Source organism: Schistocerca gregaria, chromosome 9 (assembly GCF_023897955.1).
Source record: "Schistocerca gregaria isolate iqSchGreg1 chromosome 9, iqSchGreg1.2, whole genome shotgun sequence".
Classification (NCBI taxonomy): Eukaryota; Metazoa; Arthropoda; class Insecta; order Orthoptera; family Acrididae; genus Schistocerca; species Schistocerca gregaria.
The window spans coordinates 105,318,557-105,336,782 of record NC_064928.1 but is presented as its reverse complement, the minus strand read 5'-3'; the positions used below and the strand labels follow the sequence as shown (position 1 = coordinate 105,336,782).

Here is an 18,226-nt window from a genome sequence, read left to right as displayed (position 1 = left end):
CGAAAAGAACGCCTCCTTTCCTCTAGAGACTCCCACCCGAGTTCCTGAAGGATTTCCGTAACACTCGCGTGATGATCAAACCTGAAAGTAACAAATCTAGCAGCCCGCCTCTGAATTGCTTCTATGTCCTCCCCCAATCCGACCTGATAGGGATCCCAAATGCTCGAGCAGTAGTCAAAAATAGGTGGTATTAGTGCTTTATTAGCGGTCTCCTTTACAGATGAACCACATCTTCCCAAAATTCTACCAACGAGTCGAAGACGACTATCCGCCTTCCGCACAACTGCCATTACATGCTTGTCCCACTTCATATCGCTCTGCAATGTTACGCCCAAATATTTAATCGGCGTGACTACACTATTAATGGAGTATTAAGATATTACGGGATTCTTTCTTTTCAGTCACTAGCAAACGACGCGGACTTGTCACTGCAGTGTTTTCTTACAACACAAGGCTCGTTTCCGTACTTCTCGGCCGACAGTAGCTATATACAACATGAATGTCTCCAATACCCACCATACTCACCAGAGTTCTCTTCGAGTGTCTTTCAGGTGTTCCGGCACTCCGCACAAACTCTTGGAGACATGTACTCCAGAGGTGATGGTAAGCTGAAAGCCGATATGCAATGTGGCTACTTTTAACACCGAAGGAGGTATCGATGCCACCCCGAAGTGGCACAGTATGCCACGGGAACTTCGTCGCGGAAAGAATATACGAGGGCTATTCGGGAAATAAGTTCTGATCGGTCGCGAAATGTAAACCACTGTGAAACACAAAAATGTTTTATTTGCAAGAGTAAGCTACACCTTACAGTTTCTTCTCTACATAGTTCCGGCTCTAACGTAGACATCTGTTGTAGAGTGGTACCAACTTCCCAACACCGTCATCTGTGCGTACCACCAATTCTCTACGCTCGTCTACAGTGAAAATGTTGTCTTCATACCCCGCGGTCCATGTGAGCAGAGATGAAACTCAAGACGAGCCGATTATCGTCTACGCTGTGGATGACCAAACACTTCCCGTCTAAAACGATGCAGGTGCACCTTCATTGCCCCCACGAAGTGCGGCTGAGAACGGTCACGAAGAACGAAACGCATGATAGTCACGTTAAGTGCGCTGCATGAGATCGGACCAAATCTCTCACCAGGCCCTCACACTTGGCGGGAGGCGCTATTTTTTTTAGACATCTTTATGTGATCACTATGTGCTCAGACTCGAAAAGAGGATCGTGACATAATTGACGGGTGCACTAGAGATACTACCCAACACATCTGTACAAAACTGCATGGGATTTTAACAGTGGTTTCCGTTTCGTGTATCGACTCGTGCTACACCTTGTGTTTAGATTGCATTGGTTTTCCTTTTCTTCCCCTGACATGTTTGTTTGATATGTATTCTGTCATTAAGTGGCTGCTGGGTTGTCTTTTCCCTCTGCTATCGATATCTTCGTTTTTGCTTCCAGAAAACTGCTATGGAGGAAGTGAGATCTTTGACCGGTTGTAACCTCGTGTGGTGGCGCGGAAGTAGGGGCGTTGCGCGCAGAGAGAGTGTGGTGGACACGGGAGGGCAGTGTGGCTCTCCAGCGAGAAGCAGGCGTGGTCGGTTGTACCGAGTCGCCACGTGATGTGTGTCCGGTGTGTGTGACGAGCGGGTCGAGTTGACGGAAGAGCTCCCCGCGTGTGGGTTGTATACAGAATCGCCCCACGAGTAGTTGCTGTTCATTTCGCCTTGGTGGGGCGTTAACAAGCTCCTTTAAATCCTCCGTATCAACACTGCACTTTAAAAGGAGACACCTAACATGAAGGAGCGGTCACTACCCGTCAACGTTGCAGAGAAGACGTGAGCTCCAGTGAGAGAGCGTGTTGTCGCGTGACCGTGGCGTGTCGGGTACGGTGGCGACGCGTGCACGGTCGGATGTGTCGATCCTTGCTATCGGAGATCGTGTACTGCCTCTTCGAGCATAATTTCAAGTTAAGATCGTAGAATGTTTAATCATTAAGTAATAATTTTGTGCAACCAGCGTCTCTTCTGCCTTGTGGCCTCCGGCGACCGGGTTTCCACTCCCTGGCACCGGTGTAATTGAAGACAGTGATCTTCCCTCCTCCTCTCGTTACTGTCCGATGGGAGGTGTAGTTTTGGAAGTTTAATTGTTTCGCTATTCTGTCGTGCGTTATGAGTAAATTCATGCTTCTTGTTGGTTGATCATGTGGTCGCTCATTCAGGACTGTGTGGTGTAATGTTTCCTTGCACTGGGTTAGCTCTTATACTGTCAGCAAGTTAAGCCATCTTATAACAAGTTTTCGCTGGCTAAAAGTCGGTGCAGTGACCAGCCTGAGAGTGGCAATTGTGTTTACGGGCGTATTTAAATTGGTCAGTATTCTGTCTAGCCTGAGCATCCCTCAGTGTGTGATTTGTGGCCGCCTTACACGGGTCCGTCATTTCTGTTATGTTCTAATGATATTCCAGTACACTTTTGTTTAAAAATTTTTTAAGTTCCTCCAAGTTGTAAATTCCTTTTATTACCATTAATCGTATGTTTCCTGAGACCTGTTTAAATTTTTTAATGCCGGTGTTGGTAGCTTCACTACCTCACCTTTCTTTATTAACAAAGTTCTGTACTTACTTTAGTAGCCTGTTTACTAATGTTCTTTAAATTTTTTAAATTGTTGTATTGCTATAAATTACTTTGTATGCCGTTAGCGGCGTGTTTTAAAAGGCTGTTTATTGCCGTACTTCTAGTTTCTGTAAGATACGAATAAAACATTTGTGAAAATCTCAACTGGACAGTAAACTACTAGAAATTTGGCCCCGTTTCCCAACTTGTGGTGTGGCTTGTAGTAACCGTAACCACTGTGTGTGTCAATGGCTGTATCTCGATTGGTATGGATTATCAGTCTTCCCGTAATTGAATTTATTTCCTACATAATATAAATAATGCACGAACAAAGTCAAATAGTAGTTGCAGGCATCTGAATCTGTTTTATCGGTGTACAATAATCACCCAAAACATGATGTCCAACTGCTTAGCAACGATGTTGGTGCACTTTTGGAACACAAAACAGTACCAACTAAGAATGGCGTGGGTTGAGTCCATGGTAGGTCTACGAACGTGTGTGGCACAGAATGTGTACACACAGGTCATGCATTACAGGTGTAAGTAGGCTGTTTAGGTTTTTTTATTGGTAACGCCACATAGCGCTCTGTATGAAAAATCACTGGCTGTGCTGTGCGCAGTCTGTGGCTAGTTTGCATTGTTGTCTGTCATTGTAGCGTTGGGCAGCGACAGCTGGATGCTAACAGCGCGTAGCGTTTGGCAGTTGGAGGTGAGCCGCCAGCAGTGGTGGACGTGGGGAGAGAGATGGCGGAGTTTTGAAATTTGTAAGAATTGGTGTCATGAACTGCTATATATATTATGACTAGTGAGGTAAATACATTGTTTGTTCTCTATTAAAATCTTTCATTTGCTAACTACGCCTATCGGTAGTTAGTGACTTCCGTAGTTTGAATCTTTTATTTAGCTGGCAGTAGTGGCGCTCTCTGTATTGCAGTAGTTCGAGTAACGAAGATTTTTGTGAGGTAAGTGATTTGTGAAACATATAGATTAATGTTAGTCAGGGCCATTCTTTCGTAGGGATTTTTGGAAGTCAGATTGCTTTGCGCTAAAGATATTGTGTGTCAGTTTAAGCACATTCGTGTATAATTGTTCAAAGAGGACGTTTCACATAGACCAGTCGTGTACAATTTTTCTAAGGGGATGTTTCATACAGGGCATTGTGGGGCATTATGAGGCAGCCCTCTTATCTGTTCTTTTTTTTGTATTGTCTCACTAGTGTAATAATACTGAGATGCCCTGCTAAGCCCACAGAACAGGACAGGTAGTTTAAGTTGTGGAAAGGGGGCAAAATAAGCGGCCGTCAGTTACACTCTAACATACAACCCTTTATTTTATCAAACATTACAAGAACCACGAAAAAAATTCAAAAAAGACTCAACTTTAGTTTTGGACCCTAATTAGCGGCTGAAGGCGGCGTACATTGTCATGGCCGAAGGTCAAGACCACTTTAATTTAAAAACGGCTGGAAGCCAATAACTTGAAGCTCAACCAAAATCTGAAATTTAAAAGGCAAAGCATTATCTTAGAATAGTTCCTTAATTAGGCTGAAGGCCCAAAGGATCTGACACTTGAAGAGCAAACAACTTAAATGCAAAATAACACCCAATAACATTAATTTTGAAAATGCCAAAGGCTTCACGTAAAATAGTACAATGTCATGGCCGAAGGTCAAAACCACTTTAATTTAAAAACGGCTGGAAGCCAATAACTTGAAGCTCAACCAAAATGTGAAATTTAAAAGGCAAAGCATTATCTTAGAATAGTTCCTTAATTAGGCTGAAGGCCCAAAGGATCTGACACTTGAAGAGCAAACAACTTAAATGCAAAATAACACCCAATAACATTAATTTTAAAAATGCCAAAGGCTTCACGTAAAATAGTACATTGTCATGGCCGAAGGTCAAAACCACTTTAATTTAAAAACGGCTGGAAGCCAATAACTTGAAGCTCAACCAAAATGTGAAATTTAAAAGGCAAAGCATTATCTTAGAATAGTTCCTTAATTAGGCTGAAGGCCCAAAGGATCTGACACTTGAAGAGCAAACTACTTAAATGCAAAATAACACCCAATAACATTAATTATAAAAATGCCAAAGGCTTCACGTAAAATAGTACATTGTCATGGCCGAAGGTCAAAACCACTTTAATTTAAAAACGGCTGGAAGCCAATAACTTGAAGCTCAACCAAAATCTGAAATTTAAAAGGCAAAGCATTATCTTAGAATAGTTCCTTAATTAGGCTGAAGGCCCAAAGGATCTGACACTTGAAGAGCAAACAACTTAAATGCAAAATAACACCCAATAATATTAATTTTAAAAATGCCAAAGGCTTCACGTAAAATAGTACATTGTCATGGCCAAAGGTCAAAACCACTTTAATTTAAAAACGGCTGGAAGCCAATAACTTGAAGCTCAACCAAAATCTGAAATTTAAAAGGCAAAGCATTATCTTAGAATAGTTCCTTAATTAGGCTGAAGGCCCAAAGGATCTGACACTTGAAGAGCAAACAACTTAAATGCAAAATAACACCCAATAACATTAATTTTGAAAATGCCAAAGGCTTCACGTAAAATAGTACAATGTCATGGCCGAAGGTCAAAACCACTTTAATTTAAAAACGGCTGGAAGCCAATAACTTGAAGCTCAACCAAAATCTGAAATTTAAAAGGCAAATCATTATCTTAGAATAGTTCCTTAATTAGGCTGAAGGCCCAAAGGATCTGACACTTGAAGAGCAAACAACTTAAATGCAAAATAACACCCAATAACATTAATTTTAAAAATGCCAAAGGCTTCACGTAAAATAGTTTTTTAATTAGGCTGAAGGCCCAAACTATCTAACACGTTAAGAGCAGGACAACTTCCATTCAAAATCGGCTGAAGGCCCCAAGAATCTGACACTTTAAGAGCACCATTGCTTACTGCTAAAGAGATGACCACCTCCAACTTTGACGTTAACACTGTCTGGAAAAAAAAAGATGGAAAGAACACTGCCTACCAAAGCTTGATGATAAATGAGAAACCACCAAGTTTGAACCAGTCATGCAAAGTGTGGAGAACTTTGAACCACTAATCGCTAGTCACGGAAGAAGTGCTAACACCGTCTGGAAATGGAGAAGATACCAACTCCAAATTCTGACTGCGGTGCTGAGCACAAATGGTTCAAATGGCTCTAAGCACTATGCGACAACTTCTGAGGTCATCAGTCGCCTAGAACTTAGAACTAATTAAACCTGACTAACCTAAGGACATGACACACATGCATGCCCGACGCAGGATTCAAACCTGCGACCGTAGCGGTCGCTCGGCTCCAGACTGTAGCGCCTAGACCCGCACGGCCACTCCGGCCTGCAAAGGGACTGTGTCTGTGATACAATATCCACAGGACTTCTAGGAACCGGGGTGATGTAAAACCTTTTTTCATGTGTGTAGATAGCGCTGTAAGCCTCTTAATGTAAATTGGGTCCGCAACAAATGACAGATGTATCACAATACGACGGCTATGGTTTGAGCTGCACTATACCACCATCAGTATTGTCGAATTTGCATGACTGCAAAAGCCAGGCAGTCAACAGTCGTACCACTGTTAATGAGCTAAGCTTATCCGCCACGGCAAGGTCGTACCACATCAGACGGGAAAAATCAGTGTTGAATTGTTCTGAGGCCAAATCCTGTATAAGGGATGACACTGGTTTTTATTGACATGGGCCAAAACCAGAAAAGAAGCATTTGTCATGAGGCCCAAAACCGCACAAAAAGCAAACCGGCACTGGCGCAAGATATATTCAACATGCTGGCCAGTGTTTCCTGTCACACGTTGAAATCGAGAAACTGCATGTTTCACAAAATATTGGGTTTCATTGTCCATTTCAGCGCGAGGAAGAAATTCCAGAGCGGCCGTGTGTCTTGCTGGCCGATCAGGAGAGAGCAACTCCGTGACATGGGTCGTTTTGTATGGATGGCAATGAACTGTGTAGGACTTTATGCACTGTGCACGCAGACTCGCCATTCTGGCTATTCCCCACGCACTGCGTGGCCACATTTTCGACAGACATAGGATTAACTGCTTTCCTCCCTCTGCCACATTACTTCTCAAAGGAACTTGTCTTTTCGAACAAAGCTAGCATGGGACCAATGCGTTTTTTTTTTTTTTTTTGCACTATTGAGTGTCCGCAATTTGTACAGGTCTATTGGGGTTCTTGTAAAAGAGCTTTAGCAATAACACGCCAACCTTCAGGGTGCCAGTGACCTTGGGGGTCACGAACTGGGGAACACCCGTGTACGACGCATCTGATGGTGTTCATATTCTGACGTTTACAGTGCCACCTATTGATCCAATTTTCATTAGATTTTCCCATGACGTTTTACCGTGCGTCGATAATATGCTGCTCAAATTTGACGTCACTCTGAACAGAAATTTTCTTTCTACAGCGTTTCGAAACTGGAACTTTATTTTCGGATACGCTTCATGTAAAAAGTCTTTTAGGGATAATAACAGCTCTAAACACGAACGACATTAATGCACTCCTGTGCCCTTTCTACTTGTCACACATAATTGTAACCACAGTCATTTACAAACATGGCGACGATGTTACGTGTAGCCGGCCGGGGTGGCCGAGCGGTTCTAGGCACTACATTCACGAACCGCACGACCGTTACGGTCGCAGGTTCGAATCCTGCCTCGGGCATGGATGTGTGTGATGACCTTAGGTTATTTAGGTTTAAGTAGTTTAAGTTCTAGGGGACTGATGACCTCAGCAGTTAAGTGCCATGGTGCTCAGAGCCATTTGAACCATTTGTTACGTGGATGAAGTTACATTGGCATCCGACCATGTATTCCGGGCTCCTCGATGTTTCTTCAATGCAGTGTAAATAATTAAGGTTTTGAACTGAAGAGAAAAAGAAACTGGTACACCTGCCTAATATCGTGTAGGGTTCCGCGAGCACGCAGAAATGCCGCAACACGACGTGGAATGGACTCGAATAATGTCTGCAGTAGTGATGGAGGCAAATGACCCCATGAATCCTGCAGGGCTGTCCATAATCAGTAAGAAGAAGAGATGGCGGAGATCTCTTCTGAAAAGCGCGTTGGAAGGCATCCCAGAATTGCTCAATAATGTTCATGTTAGGGGAATTTGGTGGCCGGTGGAAGTGTTTAAACTTAGAAGAGTGTTCCTGGAGCCACTCTATAGCAATTCTGGGCGTGTGAGGCTGTCACATTGTCCTGGTGGAATTGCCCAAGTCCGTTGGAATGGGCAATGGACATGAATGGATGCACGTGATCAGACAGGATGCTTAAGCATGTGTCACCTGTCAGAGTCGTATTTAGACGTATCAGGGGTCCCGTATCACTCCAACGGCATGCACCCCACACCATTTACAGAGCCTTCACCAGCTTGAACAGTCCTCTCCTGAAACGCAGGGTCATAGATTCCTATGTCCATACCCGTTCCCGTCTCCGGCCATCCTTATTCAGGTTTTACGTGACTTCCCTAAATCGCTTCAGGCAAATGCCGGGATGGTTCCTTCGAAAGGGCACGTCCGTTTTCCTTCCCCATCCTTCCCTCAGCCGAGCTTGCGCTCCGTCTCTAATGAGCTCGTTGTCGACGGGACGTTACTAATCTCCTCCTCCTCTTCCTCCATACCCGTAGATGTCCATCCGCTCGATACAGTTTGAAACGACACTCGTCGGACCATGCAGTCATCAACAGTCCGATGTCGGCGTTGACGGGACTAGGCGTGGAGTAAAGCTTTGTGCTGTGCAGCCATCAAGGGTAGACGAGTGGGTCTTCGGTACCGAAAGCCCATATGAATGATATTTCGTTGAACGGTTTGCACGCTGGCACTTGTTGATGGCCCAGCATCGAAATCTGCAGCAAATATACGGAAGGGTTGTACTTCTGCCACGTTGAACGATTTTCTCTGCCGTCACTGGTCCCTTTCTCACAGGGTCTTTTTCCTGTCGCAACGATGTCGGGGGTTTGATGTTGTTGTTATTGTTGTTGTGGTCTTTAGTCTTGAGACTGATTTGATGCAGCTCTCCATGCTACTCTGTCCTGTGCTTCATCGTCTCCCAGTACCTACCGCAACCCACATCCTTCTGAATCTGCTTAGTGTATTCATCTCTTGGTCTCCCTTTACGATTTTTACCCTCCACGCCACCCTCCAATACTAAATTGGTGATCCCCTGATGCCTCAGAACATGTCTTACTAACCGTTCCCTTCTTCTAGTCAAGTTGTGTCACAAACTTCTCTTCTCCCCAATCCTATTCAATACCTCCTCATTATTTATGTGATCTACCCATCTAATGTTCAGCATTCTTCTGTAGCACCACATTTCGAAAATTTCTATTCTCTTCTTGTCCAAACCATTTATCGTCCACGTTTCACTTCCATATATGGTTACACTCCATACAAATGCTTTCAGAAACGACTTCCTGACACTTAAATCTATACTCGATGATAACAAATTTCTCTTCGTCAGACATACTTTCCTTGCCATTGCCAGTCTACATTTTATATCCTCTTTACTTCGACCATCATCAGTTATTATGCTCCCCTAATAGCAAAACTCCTTTACTGCTTTAAGTGTCTCATTTCCTAATCTAATTCCCTCAGCATCAACCGACTTCATTCGACTAACTTAATTCGACTACATTCCATTATCCTTATTTTGCTTTTGTTGATGTTCATATTATATCCTCCTTTGAAGACACTATCCATTCCGTTCAACTGCTCTTCCAAGTCCTTTGCAGTCTCTGAGAGAATTACAATGTCATCGGCGAATCTCAACGTTTTTATTTCTTTTCATGGATTTTAATACCTACTCTGAATTTTTCTTTTGTTTCCTTTACTGCTTGCTCAATATACAGATTGAATAACATCGGGGAGAGGCTGCAACCCTGTGTCACTTCCTTCCCGACCACTGCTTCCCTTTCATGTCCCTCGACTCTTATAACTGCCATCTGGTTTCTGTACAAATTGTAAATAGCCTTTCGCTAACTGTATTTTACCCCTGCCACCTTCAGAATTTGAAAGAGAGTATTCCAGTCAACATTTGATATTTTACCGTAATCCTGATATTACGGCACACTCATGAAAAAGTCGTTCCGTAAAATCCCCACTTTATCGCTACCTCGGAGATGCTGTGTCCCATCGCTCGTGCGCCGACAATAACACAACGTTCAAACTCACTTAAATCCTGATAACCTGCCATTGTGGCAGCTGAAATGATCTAACAACTGCGCCAGGCACTTGTTGTCTTATATAGGCGTTGCCGACCGCAGCGTTGTATTCTAACTGTTTACATATCTCTGTACTTGAATACCCATGCCTATACCAATTGCTTTGGTCCTTCAGTGTATTTTTATTAGCTGCGTATGTTGTCTGTTGACCTTAGCACAGATTTGCTACATAGGCCTCCACAGATAGGGACCAACAGGGGGCAGTTACATAGAATAGAACAAGGAGAACAGTGTTTTTATTCATTACAGAATTCTCATACTCTTTTCGAAATGATTTGCCATGACTCTGCGAAACCTCTCGTTTAGCCAGTTGGATCACGACACGGCTGAACGCAGTGAAGCTTCGCGGAGATGACCAACTCTTTTATACAGGGTGTTACAAAAAGGTACGGCCAAACTTTCAGGAAACATTCCTCACACACAAAGAAAGAAAATATGTTATGTGGACGTGTGTTCGGAAACGCTTACTTTGCATGTTAGAGCTCATTTTATTACTTCACATGGGGACGCGTATATTTCTATTGTTTATTGTCAAATCACAGTTTGTGAAATATGTTTATATTTTATTAATAGGATTAAGTAGGAATAATTAATATTTGTCATGTTGGAAATAATTGTGGTAGCAGGGAATGTCTGCACCAGAGTATTGTTGATATAATTTTAAAAAGGGCGGGAGAGACCGCGTATGGATACATTTCAAGAAAAGAGCCTGAAAGACCGCGCATTGATACATTTTGTAATGGTAGCAGGGATTGTCTGCACCAGAAAGCATTGTTAGCAGGAGAGACCGCACTTTAGCGTTCGTAGGAAGCCAGTAGTAAGCGAGAAGTGAAACGAGTCGGTAGCAGGTCTGAAGCGAGAGGTCGAGAGGAGCCGTGTGCCTGCTAGCCACCAGCTATGATTTACAGGATATTATAAACGGATGTACAGAGACATCAGCTAACTATTGTAATAAGAGGAATTAATATTATTGAATTAATTTTTTTGAGAAACTCAACACTACTGAGAGTATGTTTGCACATTGCTAGTTGTAAGACTATTGTAAAAAGTAAGTCCCATTTTAACGTTTGTAAAATCATTTCATTCAGAATATAATAACTTTTGCCAGCAATATTGCATTTCTAATTATAATTCATCCCAAAAAATATCAACGTAAAACTTTGCAAAATTTTATTGTTGTCAAGAAAAAGTTTAACTATGAATTGCGTAATTTCAGTCAAATTAATTATAGGGTAACGTCAGCTTTGCTATTAAAGAATAACGTCAGCTTTGGTAATAAATACAGCCACTTATTATGACAGCCCACCAGCAGCTAATAGAGTATAGTAAACCAGAGGAAGCATATTCATGTCGCAGTTCGATGTAGCAGTCAGATGGCGATCCAGTAACAGTAAAAAAGGTAAGGAACAGTTTTGGGTTATTGCAGATAACCACTGAGGGCCAAGACGACGACACATTCTATGTTTCGTCGAAATAATCAGAAAAGAACTTTTAATAATCAGCAATTAAATTTGTATGCGAAGATAGAGAAAGAGAATAAATTTCAAAGGGAAGATTTAATTTGTTATTATTAAGCAAGAGATGGAAATCCTAAGAAAAGATTACATAGTTCGTTGTAAAAGGGAAGGTTATCAGTAACAAAAGAGCTATAGAGGAGACGGGAAGGTTTCACACTTCAAATCACATTAATCATGGAATGGAAACACACAGCAACAGAACGTCCCAGCGTGACGTCAAACACTTTGTTACAGGAAATGTTCGAAATGTCCTCCGTTAGTGAGGATAAATGCATCCACCCTCCGTGGCATGGTATCCCTGGAGAATGGCGTATTGTATCACAGCCGTCCGCAATACGAGCACGAAGAGTCTCTACATTTGGTACCGGGGTTGCGTAGACAAGAGCTTTCAAATGCCCCCGTAAATGAAAGTCAAGAGGGTTGAGGTTAGGAGAGCGTGGAGGCCGATGGATTGGTAGAGGTGGACCGATTCGGTCCACCTCTACCAATCCATCGGTCATCGAATCTGTTGTTGAGAAGCGTACGAACACTTCGACTGAAATGTGCAGGAGCTGCATCGTGCAGGGACCACATGTTGTGTCGTACTTGTAAAGGCACATATTCTAGGTGTACAGGTAGAGTATCCCGTATGAAGTCATGATAACGTGCTCCATTGAGCGTAGGTGGAAGAACATGGGGCCCAATTAAGACATCACCAACAATGCCTCCCCAAACGTTCACAGAAAATCTGTGTTGATGACGTGGTTGCACAATTTCGTGCGGATTCTTGTCAGTCCACACATGTTGATTGTGAAAAATTACAATTTGATCATGTTGGAATGAAGCCTCATCCGTAAAGAGAACATTTGCACTGAAATGAGGATTGACACATTGTTGGATGAACCAATCGCGGCAGTGTACCCGTTATAATATAATAAGGTAATGGAATAGATGATAATAAAATGTTGAAATGCGTGGCTTTTTAAAATGTATTGAATTAATGAGATTAATTTTTCGGCATGAGTGACAAGCACAATAAGCTGAGCTATGACTGGAAATAAGCTCGTATTAGTTACATAATTTTGCAGGGCGAAGTAGTTTCTTTCTCCGCTGTAGATTTGTGCTTACCATTCTTTATAATGCTACGTTTGGTCGCCGTGTTCACCTTTGAAGTCTTGACCGTGTGACCATTGAGCTTATTGGATCTTCGTAGTTTTCCAAAGTACACAGGTGGGCTTCAGTTCTTGTAATTATCGTACTATTTGAAATAACAACTCACACGACCTTTCTGTTAATAAAACAATACTGTATTTTTCTAAACGGTGCACATATGAAATACATACTCCTCACTTACTCATAGCGACCCCAAAATGGCGGTCTACAATTACTCGCTAAAAATGGCGTGCTTCTCACTCGTTCATTACCTGAGCGCTAATCCTTCCTTCCTTTACTGGTACCATAAAAAATCCTCTGTTTTTTAACAACTGAAAGTCAAAAGTACATGACGGTAGGCATAGGCTCAATGAAGGGCTACCACTTCTCTCTTCTCTCTTTGCCTTTTAAGAAGACGAAAACATTAAGGAAATGCAAAAGGTTTATCACACCGTGGAGGCCAATCAGCTGCTGATAGTGCCTGCACACGCTGTACATGGTACGGAAACAACTGGTTCTCCCGTAGCACTCTCCATACAGTGACGTGGTCAACGTTACCTTGTACAGCAGCAACTTCTCTGACGCTGACATTAGGGTTATCGTCAACTGCACGAAGAATTGACTCGTCCATTGCAGGTGTCCTCGTCGTTCTAGGTCTTCCCCAGTCGCGAGTCATAGGCCGGAATGTTCCGTGCTCCCTAAGACGCCGATCAATTGCTTCGAACGTCTTCCTGTCGGGACACCTTCGTTCTGCAAATCTGTCTCGATACAAACGTACCGCGCCAGGGCTGTTGCCCCGTGCTCATCCATACATCAAATGGGCATCTGCCAACTACCCATTTGTAAACATTGCACTGACTGCAAAACCACGTTCGTGATGCACTAACCTGTTAACACAAGCACCGAAGTCAACATTACCTTCTTTCAGTTGGGCCAACTGGGGGTGAATCGAGGAAGTACAGTACATACTGACGAAACTAAAATGAGCTCCAACGTGGAAATTAAGCGTTTCCGGATACACGTCCACCTGACATCTTTTCTTTATTTGTGTGTGAGGAATGTTTCCTGAAAGTTTGACCGTACCTTTTTGTAACACCCAGTACAAAATATGGCAGTTTTAGAGCCTTGACTGCCTCGCCCACTCCTCCCCGCAAACTACGGGATAAATTATTTCTGCGGAAGTCCCAGAGTATGCTAGTACGCACGGGAAGCTCGGTTAGTTTATTCGGGGCGAGTGGCTGTGACGTCACGCTCAGCGAGTGGCAGCGACAGGAAGGGGCGATATGGGGGCCGGAAGCGGCCGGGGTGATGTCTGGTATCTGGCAGTGCCAGCCACGCGGGCGAGCGGTCCAGTCTGCAGACATGAGGCGCTGCCTGTTCGTGGCCACTCTGGCCCACGTCGCAGGTGAGTGCTGCGTTTCCAACTGCCGTGCTCATCTTCAGGAGTACCAATAACTAAACACTAAGGTGATGCACAGCTACAGCTTTTACTGTACATACACTTTCAGCTACTGTCATAAACATTATTATATTGCTACTGGTTCCGAGCTGGTTTTGACACTGGTCAAAAAATTCGTAATACCGTGTTGCATCCTTGTGCGTTACATGTAACTGCCTTAACATTAAATTAAGTAGACGGGCGTTATTATTGACATGTAATAACAACGCACGATAGTACATTTATTTTATTAGCTAATGCAGCTATAAATGATAGTAAAAAAGTGGCCTTTATTCACTCTGCCCTCCACCGAACCACCTCTATACCTCTTTCAACATAAAAGTTTAATGAGGAGATTAATTTACTTAAAACCATAGCAGTCAATAATGAATATACGCCTAACATAGTGGACGATATCCTAAAAAAGAAAACTGCAAGAACTACCACGCTCAACACCTCATGCACTGAAATTAACGCAAAAAAAGTTTTTCTATTCCCTTCATAGGACCCATTTCCTATCAGATTCATCGCATGCTTCGCAACAAATACAACTGCAATGTTGCCTTCTCTACTAATAATTATCTAAAGAGAAACTTCATTCATAATTTGAAATCGATTCGCTCCCCAACAGAAAGTTCTGGCGTTTAAAAGATCATAAGATCATCTGCTCCTCCTATTACATAGGGCAAACTGGACGTCCTTTCACCATTAGATATAAAGAACATCTTTTGAGAAAGAACGGCACCAGTACCCTAAATTCATTCTTTGCCGATCATCTCTTAATTAATGGACACGTACCTAAGGCCATAGGCGATAAAAATATTCTCCATATCGAAAAGAAGGGGTGTAGGTTAGATGTTTTAGAGGAATTGGACATTTTCAAACATCTATCTCGTCATGATGGCCTCATTCTCAACGAACAGCTGCAGCTGCGAAATAAAATCTTTTTCGACTGTATAAAGCCGTTGCTTGATCTTTGATTCAGATTTCCTCATGCAGTTTACCGAAATGTTGTTTTCCTGTTACAACTTTGCTATTTTCTTGTATGTCATAACCAACGTTTTTTTTTACGTTGCAAAATGTATCTCTGTTTAAAGCAGATAAATATGTAACTTCATCCTATTATTGTTAGTGCTTATGTTATGCTTGAATCAGCTTCATCACAATTTCATGTGTCTAATTTTGAATGTCCGGTACCCTAGTTGTTTCGGCGGCTACTAGAGGCGCTCGTAGCAACAACACGTTTACTTGTCCACCCTTTCTAACGTGGGCACCTCAGTCTTGTTGCAACCCTTGTTCACTAAAGTAAGAGCAGCCCTTAGCGGCTCGCCATCTTACTTACAACTATTCATGATGTCGCCTTTCCGGCTTAGATCTTTTGTTAATATGTGACTTGTAAGTACTGCACCTTTCTCCAGTCACTACAGACTTTAATTTTATTAATGTATTATATACCTAATATGTTTTAGAACAGTTACTCTAATCCTGAAGACGACGCTCATAGTAGCATCGAAACCTGGTCAATTTTGACTTAATATTTGTGACCGAGGGCTTATTTGTTCTAATATAAAAAAGTCTGCTTCCCGACTTTCTCGGTGTCCCTGAGACTAGAGAGACAAGTAATTTATTTAACGTTATTACCTTTCTACATATGTAATTTTGAGTGAGGTTAATTTTAAGGCGACGCCAATGAAAATACAAGTGTTGGTTGCTTGTGGACGCAGTGGGGGATAAAAATTGTGGGACAAAACAGATTCATCTACATTTATATAGATACTCTGCAAACCATACGTAAGTGCCTGGCAGAGGGTTCATCCAACCATCTTCACAATAAATTTCTATTATTACAGTCACTAACAGCTCGCGGAAAAAGGGAACACGTGTATCTTTCCGTGCGAGCTCAGATTTACTATTTTATTATTATGGCCGTTTCTCCTTATGGAGGTCGGTGTCAATAAAATATTTTCTCATTCGGAGGGGAAAGTTTGTGATTTAAATTTCGTGAGAGTATCTCGTGACAACGAGAAACGCCTTTGCTTTTATTATGTCCACCCCAAATTCTGTATCATGTCCATGAAACTATCTGCCCTGTTTCTTGATAATACAAAGCGCGCTACTCTTCTTTGAACTTTCTCGATGCACTCCGTTAAACCTATCTGGTAAGGCTCGCACACAGTGCAGCAGTACTACGAAAGAGGACGGACAAGCGTAGTTTTAGACATCTCTTTAGTAGATCTGATGCACCTTCTAAGTGTTCTGCCAACAAATCGCAGTCTTTGCTTTGGCTTCCCCGCAATATTTTCAGAGTGTTCTTTCCAAATCAGTCGGCCGGAGTGGCCGGGCGGTTCTAGGCGCTACAGTCTCGAACCGCGCGACCGCTAGGTTCGAATCCTGCTTCGCGCATGGATGTGTGTGATGTCCTTTGGTTAGTTAGGTTTAAGTAGTTCTACGTTCTAGGGGACGGATGACATCAGAGGTTAAGTCCCATAGTGCTCAGAGCCATTTGAACCATTCTTGACAAATCAAGTTGTCCGTAATTGCAATTTCTAGGCATTTAGTTGAATTGCTTTATCGTATAACCGAAACTTAACGGAATCGTTTTATCACTCATGTGGACGACCTCACACTTTTCATTATTTAAGGTGAATTACAAATTTTCCTACGATACACATTTATAAATTGTTTTCCACTCTATTTTGATCTTCTGATGACTTTATTAGACGGTAAAGGACAGCATCATCCGCAAACAACCTAAAACGGCTGCTCAGATTGTCTTCTAAGTCGTTTATGCACATACGGAACAGCAGAGCGCCTGAACAGTACCTTGGGGAACGCCAGAAATTACTTGTTTTTCCTCGATAACGTTCCGTCATTTACTAGGAACTGTGACCTCTCTGACAGCAAGTGAGGAATCCAGATTCATAACTGTGACGGTATTCTATTAGCACGAAGTTGGTTTCAAACCACTTGCGACGTAGAGAGATTGGAATATACCCATCAAATAATTCAGGACGTCTGATATATGTATTGCTCTTACAAAAAGAGATTAGCACAGAAGAGGAAGTCGTGCCGAACCGAATCAAACCAGTCTGGTAACTGATGACCCCATCAAAAAATACTTTCTTTTTAGTTATCACGTCGGCACATTTCTGTTAGTTTGTGAGAATTTCTTTAGGAACCATATGAGGGTGTTCGTTTAGAGAAAAAAAACCAGTTGTGACGTAATAAAAATACCTGAACTCCCAGGGTTTTAACGTTTGCATTATGAGCCTATGCAGCAAAATGCAATTAAGATTACCGATAATATGTTTGATGATGTTAGTAACGTTTATAATATTGATGTGATTGCATTACTATGGTTCCCGAAGACGAGTGAGTGGTGATGGAAAAACATCAGTAGTAAATTAATGCTGATGGATTAAGTTACCTAAACATAGTGACCGGTTGCTGCATTCACATTGTTGTTCTGTTCTTCAGTCCGTAGACAGGTTTGATGCAGATTCCACGCTCGTCTAATCTGTGCCAGTCTCTTCATCCGTCCGCGCGACCGCTACGGTCGCAGGTTCGAATCCTGCCTCGGGCATGGATGTGTGTGATGTCCTTAGGTTAGTTAGGTTTAAGTAGTTCTAAGTTCTAGGGGCTGATGACCACAGATATTAAGTCCCATAGTGCTCAGAGCCATTTGAACCATCTCTTCATCCATTTGACTCTCCTTACGTTACTCAAGCCTTTGTATCCGTATACAGCTTTGAAGTCCCACACTTCACTCCACTGCCAAACCGACGATTTTTGGGTGCCTCAGAAAGTGTTCTGTCACCCGATGAATTCTTTTTGTAAAGTGTCCCATAAATTACATTATTCCCAATTCGATTAATACTGAAACGTTTATTACAGAACATTCGAGTGATTAAAAAAAACTGAATCTACACTCGGCAGGGCACCTTATTGTGTGTGGTGGAGGATACTTAAGATACTGCACTGTCTGTCCACAATATCCTGTTGCACCCGTGAATGCGCGCATGTTGTATCATTGTCGAAAAACCACCGTCCTCCTTAATTTCTCTTTTGTTTGTCAGTCTTCAGACATTCGTCTGTAGCATTACATCCCAAATTCTTCGTTTGTCTTCTACTCCGATTTCCCCACAGTACAGGTTTCACTACATTACAGTGCTCTGCTCCGAACGTATATTCACAGAAATTTCAACCTAAAATTAAGGCTTATGTCTGATACTACCAGACTTCTCTCTGCCATAAATGTTCTTTTCGCCAGAGCTACTCATT

The 18,226-nt window shown here is 42.5% G+C and overlaps 1 protein-coding gene across 1 annotated transcript in view; it reads left to right on the top strand.

Annotated features, from left to right (window-relative positions):
- The first annotated feature begins 13,834 nt into the window (after positions 1–13,834).
- LOC126292097 (uncharacterized) overlaps positions 13,835–18,226 on the top strand; it is a 47,869-nt gene continuing 43,477 nt past the window's right edge. Inside the window, exon 1 of the mRNA XM_049985920.1 lies at positions 13,835–13,912. Coding sequence (XP_049841877.1) covers positions 13,870–13,912 — 43 coding nt within the window. The 5' untranslated portion in view covers positions 13,835–13,869. The remainder of the gene's footprint in view (positions 13,913–18,226) is intronic.